At 40.3% G+C, this 13825-nt stretch overlaps 1 protein-coding gene across 3 annotated transcripts in view; it reads right to left on the reverse strand.

Moving 5' to 3' along the window:
- TPP2 (tripeptidyl peptidase 2) overlaps window positions 1-13619 on the reverse strand; it is a 49806-nt gene extending 36187 nt beyond the window's left edge. For 2 of the 3 annotated variants that reach the window (XM_060769577.2, XM_060769576.2), the window contains exons 1-7: window positions 13183-13618; window positions 6584-6712; window positions 5321-5416; window positions 4221-4325; window positions 3775-3899; window positions 2064-2227; window positions 1175-1329 (exon numbers count right to left, since the gene is read on the reverse strand). In XM_060769577.2, the coding sequence (XP_060625560.2) occupies window positions 1175-1329; window positions 2064-2227; window positions 3775-3899; window positions 4221-4325; window positions 5321-5416; window positions 6584-6712; window positions 13183-13347 (939 nt within the window). In that variant the 5' untranslated portion in view covers window positions 13348-13618. Of the gene's footprint in view, window positions 1-1174; window positions 1330-2063; window positions 2228-3774; window positions 3900-4220; window positions 4326-5320; window positions 5417-6583; window positions 6713-13182 lie in introns of all 3 variants that reach the window. The other variant, XM_060769578.2, reaches the window with a different exon arrangement.
- Window positions 13620-13825: the final 206 nt, after the last annotated feature.

A 13825-nucleotide genomic window follows, 5' to 3' on the forward strand; every position in this document is an offset into this window, starting at 1 on the left:
AGAACTGGTTCTGGGAAATATATGAATGGAATGTATTTTCTGAACAGATTTCCCATAAAGGACATTGGTTCAACTTGTGTGGTTTAAAGACTGAAGGAATTTTATCACTGCATAAATATTGGATGAATGTGGCTGGGGTTCACACAAGCTTATCTATACATGTAAAGGCCAAAGTATATATGAATGTATGTTTGTTTGATCCACAAAGGCTACTACATGGCCTGATGGATCTGAACCAAACTTAAAATGCTGCCGAGGGGAGCTGGTAAGAGGATGGTGGGAGTTGCAGTCCAGCCACATTCAGAGAATTGTATGATTCTCATCAAGACCGGGAGCATGAATCTCCTTCAAACCCATCAGATGAATCAGCCTACTTGCAAGGCTGACTCTCTCAAAATCATTACCTCTTTGTGAGGCAGGCCGGGGATGATGCAAGTGGCTGCTCTAACAAGACATCGAAGCCGTCTGAATGGTTAAGAGGCCCAAGCTACGGCCCAGCCAGATCTGGGGCTGACGGGAGCTGCAGCCCAGAAGGCAATTGAAACCAGGTAAAATCTGGGGCTTGTGGTAGTTACAGTCCAACCAGGACTTGGGCTTGAAAGAAGATGTTGGAATTTGGAGTGCATCTATGTCTGGAGAGCCACATGAAAATCACCCAGGATGGATCTGGACCAAACTTGGTGCATATAACCATAACAATCAACCTTGAAATATTGGTGGGGTTTGGAGGGAGGGGCATAATTAAAAATGATGTGAGTTGGAGTCAAGCCACATGTGGCTTGGCCATATATGGGGCAAATGGGAATTGAAGCTACCAAAACCTGATCTGACGGCATGCAGCTGGCAAGATCAGGGGCTGATGGGAGTTTCATCCTGCCAGATCTGGGACTAATGGAAATTGTAGGCCATCAGCTGTATAACTTTTTAAAATGTCCCATTATATAGGTATGCACTTTCTAATGGGATCATTCATAAAATCAATAACCAAACATTGTCAATTTTTGTCCAAATATTATAAAATGCCTAACCCAGGCAACCCTAGGTATTTCACTAGTATTTACATAAAGCAGGTTATTTTAAAGTGTCACAAAGTGATTTCCTGATCTCTGTGCAACTGGCTAACATTATTTAGACCACCAGAACAATCTTGAATATAACAGTCATCAATACTTACAGCTCTTATTAAACCAGTGCCAGTTTCCATGGTGCTTAATCTTGTATCACCAATCTTTATTGCAAGAATCTGTGCACCAGGGGCAACACCATTCCGGTCTGGTTCATCTGGAAAATGTCCAGCAGCTATGCTAGCAACGTGTGTTCCATGCGATCCTGAAAAAATAAATCTGGTCCATTATTGGAAGAACACAGCATTCTTGCCAAAAGTAGCTGTTCAATCAATTCCATTAAACTCCAAAATTAACCACATTGCTTTTTTTGCTGGCATATAGATCTTTTATCATAGAAACTGTAACTTACAAAAGAGCCATGGCAGCATAATGCATACCAATAGGAATATTTACAGGTTTTTTTAGACTATTTACATGAGTTTCCCTTTTGAAGTATCTTTTTTCACAAGTACAAAAATAGAACTGTACAGAATGAATGATGCACATACAACTCCTTGTGTTCAGACATCCTTGTACATATTCTAACCATAAAAATGAACCAAAGTACTACAAAGAAGTGGCTAAAATATCCTTGATGTTCTGTGAACCTAAGGGGTTCAGGTGTTGATAACTGTGGTGGGTCTGAGGGCCAAAACATTAATACTACTAGTGTTTTCAAGTTCACTTTAGATTATGAAAAGTGGATACTTTCTGATGTTAAACAAAGTAAGAAGAGGAGAGGAGGTCATAACCTATTTTAAAGGCCAATTACCGCTCCTGGAGAGGCATTATCACTTCTTTTTGTTTCGCCTAAAGGAGGCAACCATAAAATCAAACTTTGCCTACCATGAAATTAGCAGTAACATTTCATTTTATAGTTTCCATTTTACAAAATGCATTAGCCACAGAGGAGGATTCTCCAGAACTGTGAATCCTCCTTCACAAAATAAATCTTACCTCCACTTGTCACAATTGAGAGTAGGTTCCCTTCATCATAAATATTGACAGAATAATTCAGCATCTCTGATGTGCCAAATGATCCATATTCCTGAGCCTCTCTGTAGTTTCGTAAAACAGTGCAGTTAGGGAAATCACAAGATTCACTTGCATCTATACACGCTCTGCAGAGAAAAAAGAGAACAGCCACAATTTATCCATTTTGTTTTCTAAAGAGAGTGTAGTCCTTCTTTAAGTTTTAAAACCCAAATAATCACTAATCCGCTTCGATTAAATTGCAAAATCAGATCCTCAGCTTATTTACTAATGTGGTCCCAGGGATGTCAGTACTAGGGTGAGTAGCCGGATAGCCTTTTTTGGTCCTCACCTGAAAAATACAGCCCATTGGCAGCAATGGGGAACTTACGAGGCTCCCCTTTCCATTCCTGGGAGCCTTTCCTGGGAGCCACATGTTGAGAATACCAGCTAAGACAATGTTCTATATTTCTACCCTGACTGGTTACTACTGTAGACACACAGAACAGCATTTTGTCTTTTCCTGTTGCCATCACTATGGATCCCATTATTATACTGCCATTGTTTAGGATTCTATTTAAATTTTGCTATGGTTGATATTTTAACATTCATTTTGACTCAATAAGCTATTTTATTTTTCTGGCTAAATTGCAGCAAGTTGAATGCTGGGTAGAAAGCAGCATCAGAAACAATGAAAAGGTAGATAAAACCTAAGGAACTTATGACTTGAACAAAATTTCACAATGTTCAAAAGGTGCAGGACAGAAATGAAACAGACAACTGCAGCCTTGGGGTCTGTTTAGATATGCTTTGCTACATATTTCTATATTCTTAGTGGGCTCTACAGCTACAAAGCAGCCTGTGTATGATATACACAGTCCTAATCATGGGTTATATAGTTGCAATCTGGACCTAGCTGTATGCAAACAAGCAGTTAGAACACAGCTAATTATAAAAAGTGGGGATGCCAAATAGAATTAAGATCATTGGTTGCAGAACATTTCACCCTTCCCAGACATATGCATTAAGGATTTTATATATTGTAGTCCTGGAATCAGGAAATTAAAAAGGGGAACTAGAAACAGAACCTGCTAAATTGAATTATATTCACGGGTTCAAATCTTTAGCAAAGATATGAACAAAGACAACAGCTTCATGTCATACTAAATATACGAATATAATGGTCCTCATTACTGCACGTATAACAAAAGGAGTATTTTCAGGGAGCGTTTTCAACCCTGGGAAAATTTTGGTGATCTGATTTACATTTTTCACACATCACTACTAAATGACAAGAATGCAAATGTAGGGCAAGGGTCATGATCTGCATCTTTCAGGATCTTGTTATATTCTATCAAGCTCCTGCAACTATATAAATATGCTTTATACTTGATACTTTAGTACCACTCCATACTGCACCCAAAGACATGGGTTTATATCCACAAAAGTTTGTGCTAAAATCCAAGTCAGATACTCTGAAAGCTATGCCACATTTTTTTCTTCCCACTTCCTTCCTCCTTTTTATACTAGACCCAGCTATATGCAAACAAGCTACTAAGACACACTACTTGCAAAGAGTGCAGATACAATCAGAATGCAGATAAAAGAATAGAATGTATTTATTATTTTACAAGTGAGATCTAATGAAGGGTGAATAAGTATTTTATAAAATATAAAGATCAAAATAAGAGATTACCGCCAAGTTTCACCATCATGCCACACCAAGCAGTCATACACAGGGCCAGGATCACTGTATTTTTTCTCAAAAGAATTCAGCAACTCCACTTGAGTCTGAAGCTCTTCCTTCATTAGCTTGCTTTCCTGAAAGATGCAATAAAGATGCATAAAATATACTGAACAAATACTCTGATCCAACTAAATGAATCTATTTGCATAGAAGTCATTGCACAAGGAACTGTATGAGACCCACATATGAAGATGTGTAAATGAAGACACAGACTGACTGAATGTGCTTAGAGCCAATCACACTCAGCAAGGCACAACCTAATACACAGGATTTCACTGATGCACTCTTTAAATAAGAAAAGTTACATCAATAAGAAACAATGTTTGACAATTGAAGTAGATTAACTGTGTCACAAAAATGTAGCAACTCATTTTAAAACAATTAACAGTACAAACCTGTGATGGAGATACATGAGCAGCTTCAAACTCATCCTGTCTCCTGCAGGCTTCTGCAAGTGCCAACCTATGAACAGGATCCCATAGCTTTTCCTTACGTTCTTTCTGTAACCGAAAATAAATTGTCTTGACTTCAGAACGTTGATATTTTCCATATACACCAGGCATGGGCAAATTCTGGCCCTTCAGGTGTTTTGCACTTCGACTCTCACAATTCCTAACAGCCAACCTGCTGTTAGGAATTGTAGGAGTTGAAGTCCAAAACAACTGGAGGGCCAAAGTTTGCCCATGCCTAATATACACCTTACTAACTCAGGCAGGAATTTGTGAGTGGCAAAAAAGGGACACTGTGTAACTCTGCCACTATTAAAGCAGAGGTGGTCCAAGATGCTGCAAAACACCTTTGGCAGGGCAACTGATTAGGATGCTGCTGAAAGAGGGAAACCTTGCCCACCTCTCTACCATATGCTGTTCTGAAACCACTAATAACATGTCAGTGCTAAAGGGGTAAGTGCTGGGACCCGGGGGGGGGGGGGGGGGGGATAAAGTACAGTGATTGAAGATTGATTTCCTACTTTACTCATAGATACACTGTTTTATTGACTCTTCTCTCATGAAAACTACAGTTTGGTGTTATCTCTGAATGGGTGAACAATGGTGTAAGAGAACCTGGCATAGAGTTGTAATATTACCAAAGGCATTGAAGTCATATTTTCAAACCAAATGTAAGTTATTTTAATATTTAGGCAGTGTTTCATTTATATTTATAACTTACTATATAAAATTCTGCTATTTGGCATATTTAGGAAATTTAAAATGATACAAATCTGTACAATTAACAGTATACCTATGCCCTATATATCTACATCTTTTTTTCTGTGTTTCTGATTATAAAGCCCAACAATACAGTTCAAACAGCACAAAGTATAGCTCAGCAGGTGAAACTACAAACAGGTAACACAATCACAGCACGGAAAGATAATATGGAGCTTAAAGTTTAGTCTTAAGGCTTTTCATGTGGTGTCAAATGTGCTTTGGTGATACCAACAATAAAAGAATTAAGATGAGTGTTATTAAACAAAGATATAAAGCTGCATTACCTGTATTCTCTCCTTAAGAGCTTTAGGATAGAAGTCATAACCATTTTTTAAGCCAATGTGATACTTCCCCGAAGGATTTATCCAGTCAGCTGGAATCTGAAAACGGGAAGCAATTCAATAATTTGCTCACATTATCTACTTTATTAATCTCAACCGGTCAGTCATGTCACACTTAAAAGTACTATCCACTGCCAAATTCTATGCATATGCAGTCCTAATTAAAGTCAACTATTTTCAGTGGTATTTACCCCATTGAAACTATTAATAGGGCTGCAACCAAGATACAAATTATTAGATTTTCTCAAAAAATAAAGATTAAAAATGACACTCCTGCTGTTCTCAGCTCAGAGAACTAAGTGTATATTCTTTGTTTGACCTCACGTATTACAGTTTTATTTCAGTTTCTTACATACACTATAGCTATCAAACTACTACTTGCTCTTATGGTAGAAAGAAAATACAATATCTTTGTGTTCCTATTTAGACAAATGGCTGGGCCTACACTTATTTATTTAATATCCCAACAACATGTAGAAGAAAATATCTGATATCTGACCATTAAGTTGGTGAAAATGTACAAAAAATCAAGTTGTTCCAATGTGACTATGTTGGCATTAATTCCAGCAATGACTCATTTTAACCTTGTCAACTGTATTTTCAGCTGCACTCCATCCTAACAGTTTCCCATAAACGCAGACATTCAAATAATACAATTGCAACTAGGAACTACAAAGCATATCAAGGCCACTAGCTATTGGTGATCATCACTATTTTGCTTGGGGTCCACATAAATGGTCTCAGATTTAACTCATCATATTGAACATTATACTCCAGTATAACCTGACCTGAATATGAGCAGAGGCATCTAATTTTACCACTGGGAAAACTTATTGACTCGAGTAAAAGCCTAGGGTGGGAAATGCAGCATAATGCAAAATAAAAACAGATGCCAATAAAATTAGATGAATGAAGACATATAGCTTCTCCCCTCAGCACAGCAACACAGCTGGGTTGCTGTGCAGAGAGGAGAGGTTGCATGCCTTGTTCTCCTTGTCTCTCAGCAAAAGATCCAGCTTGGCTGCCAAAAGGGGAGGAGGCACACAGCTGGTAGAAGCCCTGCAAAGGGCTTCTTCCAGCCCCCACGCCTTCCTGCCAGGAACCTCACTTGAGTATAAGCCAAGGGGGCCTTTTTCAGCATTAAGAATTGCTGAAAAATTAGGCCTATACTGGAGTATATATAAAATAATTTCAAATAAACGTTACCTTCAGAGTTTTTCCTGAAAGACCAATGATTTCTCCGTCTTTTACTTCTACAACAGTTGAAGTATTTACATCACCACTGCCTGTTGTATCTATTATGTCAATTATCTTAGGTTTTCCATCAGTTGTAATCTAAAAATGCAATAAATCAAAGAAGATTCAATTAGCAAAAAGATTAATATTCTATGACGGCTACACCTGAAAAATATATATACTCAGCATTAAAAATATTGCTTAATTTGGTTAAAAGGTATCAGATTCTTACAACTTAAAAAAAAACTATAAGCCAGCCTCCTAGATATTCTCTCAGAAAAGCCTGACATTAGAAAACATAAAAAATGATAAAAAGAACCAAAGCTGACAGTAAAAGATTCAGCATCAACAGAATCTAAACTCAACTACAGGCCATAACAAACAGGTGAGTCTTCAGGACCTACTGGAAGGTCTTTTGTGATGCAATCTAGCTCTAGCACACATAAGGTAAAGGTTTCCCCCTGACATTGAGTCCAGTTGTGTCCAACTCTGGGGGTTGGTGTTAATCTCAATTTCTAACCTGAAGAGGTGACGTTGTTCGTAGACACCTCCAAGGTCATGTGGTTAGCATGACTGCATGGAGCGCTGTTACCTTCCCACAGAAGTGGTACCTATTGATCTACTCACTTTTGCGGTACCTATTGATCTACTCAATAACAACGGGAGCTCATCCCACTCCTTGAATTTGAACCTGCGACCTTTCAGTCTGCAAGTTCAGAATTTCAACGGTTTAACCCACTGCACCATCGGGGACTCCCCTAGCACACATACTTTATTGGTATAATCCCTGAATATGGGTTTTGTCACAGTTTTCCTCTGTTAAGTACATTTACAGGTTTCTATCATATTAGCCTGCTTACTTGGTAATACAATTGCAACTAGGAACTAGTGCCCCCCCCTTTTTTTTTTGTCGTGTCAGGAGCAACCGCTCCTGTTGTGAGAGAATTGGCCGTCTGCAAGGACGTTGCCCAGGGGACGCCTGGATGATTTTTTGATGTTTTTTCATCCTTGTGGGAGGCTTCTCTCATGTCCCCGCATGAGGAACTGGAGCTGATAGAGGGAGCTCATCCGCCTCTCCCCAGATTCGAACCTGCAACCTGTCGGTCTTCAGAGGTTGCATGTTCGAATCTGGGGAGAGGCGGATGAGCTCCCTCTATCAGCTCCAGCTCCTCATGCGGGGACATGAGAGAAGCCTCCCACAAGGATGATAAAACATCAAAAAATCATCCAGGCATCCCCTGGGAAACGTCCTTGCAGACAGCCAATTCTCTCACAACAGGAGCAGTTCCTCCTGAAAAGAAAAAAAAAAGGGGGGGGGCACTAGTTCCTAGTTGCCCATTTATCCAGGTTGACTGCTTTGTCAATATTATGATCCCTGTATCTGGAGGGGATTTATTCCTGAACATACTGTGGAAACAAGAACACGTGGAAAATTGTGAATTCTATTGAAATAAACTATTTCCAACAGATGTCACCTCTCTGGGAGTTTTATAGGTTCCCAGGGCACTCTATGGTAATCTTTGGCAGAAACACACCATAGAATTGTCTATGGGACCTAGAACATTCCTTGATAGGATAGGTGAAACCACAGGTATTAGTCCGAAGGTACGGAGGTTGCAGCATATCTGGAAAGGGGTTTTCTAAGGAAGGGAGGCTTTCCTCTTAATCTTCCCACTAATGTCATAAAAAGGGTTTTAAATAATGTAAATTACTCATATGAGCTTTCACTGGACAATGTAACAGCCTCAACACACTTATCTATTTTCACTGCTATTTCTCACAATTTGCTTCTATTGATAATCTATTTATGTTGTCACTCCAAGTTTAATTAGAACTGGTAACTTGAATTTTACTGTGATTGTTCTATTAACCTGCATTATTTCTGAAATAAGTTCTAAGCTACTTCAGAAAGACAGGTTAGATTTTCTTTTTGAAGTAGGTTCTTCAGCTGTACAACTTGCCCATGCTGTGGGATCAGCATCAGAGAGTCTGGCCATATAACTACCTGCGAGAATAATTAATCAAGGCAAGCATGATGCACAGGGCCTTCTCAGTAGAACACCTCTGCATAGGAAAGTGGGTTGATGACTTCCACTGATAACGATTAGTGGGCAAGCAGGTTTGTCTGGAAAAATGTGACATACGAGAGAAACTTGCAAACAGAAGGCAGAGGAAGAAATTTTGACACTTCTCAAAATATCCAAAGATAATACTCATAATGTGTTTATCCTTGAACAATCAATTAAGGACACAAAGATTTTCTATGCAAACATTCATCATGTGTTTCTGAAATAACTGATGGCTAGAGATAAGAATATGAAGAAAGCATTTTACTGGAACATAGGACGAAATAGGAAGTGATACTATCAGGGTGAGAGACAAACAGGATATGGTCCACTCTAATGGTGGGAAGTTAAGCCAAAATGAGCACAGATCTTAACAAGATAGGATAGGTATAGCAGCAAGCCCGACCAGAGGATAAACTGTGCAGCAAGCCCAGCAATCATACTAGCAACATCAATAATTAAGTCTCATGACAAGCTTTCCTAGATACGATTTCAACAGAGCAGAAATACAACTAATTTGAATACACCCTCCATAATCATCCCAAATGCTTGCCCTTTATCCATTTACATGAACTCAGGTGTTCAACATTTCTAGTGGTGTTCTCATCTCTTCAAAACTGTGAAACCAACCCACTCACAGTTTAAGAAACAAGGCTGCTTTAGTTCTATTAACTACATGACAGGTCAAATGCCCACACAGAGGTAGATCTGCTTAATGCTTTCAAAATACACCAAATGTTGAAGAAACCTTCATTATCAAAGACAAGAAGACCATTACTACAGTAAGACTGAAGAATGAACTTTCATGAAGTACTTTACACTTCCTTATTAACTAGAAGCCTAATGGACTGCATCCTACTGTGCCAGATATTTGGCTTTCATCATATGTTGGAAAAGAAGACACCCACATCTATTTGCTAATAGATATTACTTCCTTGGAAAGAATATACACTGCAATCTCATAACAAGCAATTACTGTATATATTGAGATATAAGAAGAAAAGAAACTGAAAAAAATGATCCAGAAAACATGAGTCAATTTAAACATGGATCTCCATCGCAGCAATACTTCAAGCCTTCTGGACTGAAAAATTATGGAGGTGGCAGCTCTTTGCCAATTCAGCACTAAAAAGAGTAGAGGTGGGCAGTTCTTTTCTGAGGTTTTTCAGAGACAAATTAAGGTCCCTCTGGGCCGCTCAAAGGACGAAAGAGGTGTTTTACTCATGAATAAGCAAATGGAAGATTACGTCTCCTTTACTCATGCTGATTTTCTTTACCCATTGCCACCATCCCATTCGTAACCAACGAGACGTCTTAAACTAGTACTCCTGCTTTGATTCTCTAGCTTTGGAGGACTCACCATGCTGGCAGAACCGAACTTAGAGCTCTTCTCACTATAGAATGCAGCTGATAGCCCTTGAGTCTCCATGGCTGTCCTGCAACATGGGAGACAGAGGAGTGCATTGCCACCTATCACAAAAGACAGGGCCGGAATAGAAGTGTGAGCCCAGGGTCTTCTGATCTGAGCAGGGGAAAGCAACAGCAATTGGAGCAACAGTTGAGATAGGAGATAAGCCTAGGCAACTGAGGCGAGATGGTCGATTTGCTTACTCACAAGTAAACTGCTACCTTCCCGCTCTTGGCAGCCAAAAAGGGAAGGAGCTCATACTATCCCTGAGATAAACTGCAGCAAAACCACAAGTAAACCAACAGACCTAATAAATATCTAGTAATAGATCAGGCCTATTTGAATTCCTGGGTGGTAAAATGGTAGTGACAGCCACTGGCAGCTGATCTCAATGAGGCACTTGGTGCTTTATCTCTCTTCCCAGAATGACCCTCAACTTATCCACAGATCATATGAAATCAAAATCCATAATTAAATCTGCCCTCAACTTACACAAGAGGTTAACTTACACACTATATACAGTAATGTCAGTCCATTTACAGGCAGAAATACTTTTCTTTAATAGCACATCTAATGTATTATCCACCCTTATAAGTGGCAAACATTATAATCATCACTGCTGCCTGAACACTGACTTCACAAAAGCAAACATCCTTTGGTGTCATGCTCCCACATATTAAAAAATGTATACTCCTTCCTCCTCAGGGTGTAAACAAGGTGTTCCCTTGATCTAATTCTGATTAGCAGCTAACACTACAAAAAATCCTCATTCATAATACACAGTAAGCATAACTATAGTTAGAGGATATGACCCAATCCCTACTAAGAAAGAACTGGTTTGCTTTTGCTCACTGAAATGAAATCACATAGATTTGTGAAAGTCTATAAAATATCCTCCCTCTCCAAGATGCCATTTAAAAATAGAAGGAAAAATGAACAGATTGTTGTGGAATGATTTTCTTTAGGAAGATGAATAAAGTGTTTACGAGAGGGTGGCATTCCTACAACTAAAAAATGATACATTTTTAAATCTGCTCCAAAACAAAATTTCTGGTCATTCTTCAAGTATCTTAATGCAACCACAAGCTCTTCCACTGCAACAAACCCAAGTGATTTCATTTTGCCATTAAAAAAGACATTTGTTTTCTACCATTCTACAGGCTTTTGCAGACACCACTATCAGTAGCAGAATCCAAGCTAGTTATACATGAACTAGCATACTGAATCCTTTGGTCCAAAAGCACTCACTTGCTGAAAGTAAGCAAAGAAAACATGGCTTTCAGGATATGTTCAGCACAGGAATGAACAAAATGAAGCCTATAGAACCAGAGGAAGCCAAATGTCAATGCAGTCCTCTGCCAACACCTGCCAAAAGGTTAATTGAGGTGATCAGATATTTGGGGCAAAAGTATTTCAAGTTCGAAAAGTATTCTTCTATTGCAGAACTTTCCAAACTATGTGTTGGTTGTAGTGTGTAAATGTGTTGCACGAAAATAATGAGAAACCTCTGTGTTTATGTGAAATAAAAATAAATATGAGATATACATTTTGTTATTCCAAATTATGTATGTACCTGTATCTCTTATCAGGAATTGGTTTAAACTCCGGTTTGATAGTAAAACTGAATTACTGTGTCACAAAATGATATGTGTTTAAAACGTGTGTCACCAACATGAAATATTTGGAAACCTCTATCCTATCGGCTCTGGATGTCATGCTAAATCTATGATTTGCTTACATATGCACAATAAACCAGGTTCCTGCAGAACCTTTATTTCAATTACAACAATAATTCTGTTAGTGCCTCCAAACATAATGTGCTACCTCAACAATTCAGTGGTATTGTATCCAAAGAAACAATTTCAGAGGACACTACAAAACAAGACAATTCACGTTATGCTTGCAAGCTTCCCACTACAGACATCATGAGCATGCTTTCTCTGGGATTCCAAAATACTCTGAGATGCAAAATCATCCACATGGGAAGCTGAAATAGTGACACCTTTGTTTCCTGATGGTTCAGTGTACACAAGCTTTGTTCCATGCACTAAATTATTACAAATGTAGCATATACAATTACCCCCAGGCTATGTGTTTAAACATAACATGCATAAATGAATGTTATGTTTGGATCACATCCCAGAAATCTTTCATCATGTAGATGGGAATAAATACAGGTAACCCAAAATAATAATAATGTTTTTGTGTCAGGAACAACTTAGGAAATTGCAAGGCGCTTCTGGTGTGAGAGATTTTTCCTTCTGCAAGGATGTTGCTCAGGGGACACCCGGATATTTCTCTATTTACTGCATTTATATTCTCACTCCTGGGGGGGGGGGGGTTCAAAGCCGTGTACAAAAAGTATTGGCAAGATTCAATGCCAATATATATATATTTGATGTTTTACCATTCTGTGGGAGGCTTCTCTTGTGTCCCTGCACGGGGAGCTAGAGCTGACAGACAGGTGCTCACCCCACTCCCTGGATTCAAACCGCCGATCTTTCGGTCAGCAGTCCTGCCAGCACAAGGGTTTAACCCATTGTGCCACCGGGAGATCCATATAACAACAACAACAACAACAACAATAATCTGAAATCACATATTAATAATACATTTTCCTTGTTATGCGGTTCTTTTCATGGCTTGAGACAGGGTACAGCATGGTGAAAACTCAGATAAAATGCAAAACCCAGATAAAAGTGCATAGATTTAAATATACACAGATCAAGGACAGACACCGATACTAATAAAATATAAGGTCAAATCTACACTTCTGGTGGATTTCCCAAGCATTTCAGAAAACCCTCAATCTGTGTAAGAAACAGGATGCTGGGCTTGAAAGGCCTTTGGCTGGATTCAGCAGGGCTTTCCCTGTGGTTGCGGCTCGTTTCTACAAACGACTAAATTCTGACCATTTCAGGCACTGGATGCTGATGAGCGCGATTACTCCTCTGAGGGCCTAAGAAAATTCCCTACTGTACTTTCCTCTAAACAGAGGCCCTCAGAAGTCATCATAAATCCCTCCTGATCCCAAACTTCTTCCCTCAGACAAGCCAAAAGCAGCCCCACCAACAGGTCACGCCCGCCCCGCTTACCTGCATCCCCGGGGCGCCGGGGTCTACCCCCGTGTCCAAAATGGCCACTAGCACCCCCCGCCCGTCATGCTCCGGGTAGCGGGAGAGGAAGGCGGCCGCGCCGGTCTCCTTTTTGGGAAGAAGCCCCTGGAAGGGGAACGGCTCTTCCACGGCCCCCGCCGCCATGTTGGGTGAGGAGAAAACGCGCGAGGCGGGGGAGGGAGGGAGGGAGGGGGGGGTCAGGTGGGCCACCAGGCACGCACGCACGCGACACGAGGAAGGCGTCGCGCGGACCCAGGTGACGTCACGGCTCTGGCAAACCCAGACCGCGGCTCCTCCGGGAAGGAAGAGAGTTTCAGGCTTCTTTTTCCCGGCCGGCGCATGCGCGCGCTGCTCAGCCAATGGGAATCCACCACCCCGAAGAGAGCGCGGCGAGCTGCTTTACTGGTTACAACAGATGCCGAAGTCGGAAGGGAGATTTTGCGGAGAGCAGAGCTGACGCCCGGAAGGAAGCAGCCAATCAGGTTGAAGCGCGAGAAGAGAACTGGAATTTGATTGGTCCTGGCTCAGACCAATGAGGAAATAAGTACCGCGTTTCTTAAAGGGGCCGGCAAGTCCGAGATCTTCGACTACGCCACCCAAGCTGTTTCTCCCTCAAACAACG

This window comes from Anolis sagrei, chromosome 3, assembly GCF_037176765.1.
Source record: "Anolis sagrei isolate rAnoSag1 chromosome 3, rAnoSag1.mat, whole genome shotgun sequence".
NCBI classification, from domain to species: domain Eukaryota; kingdom Metazoa; phylum Chordata; class Lepidosauria; order Squamata; family Dactyloidae; genus Anolis; species Anolis sagrei.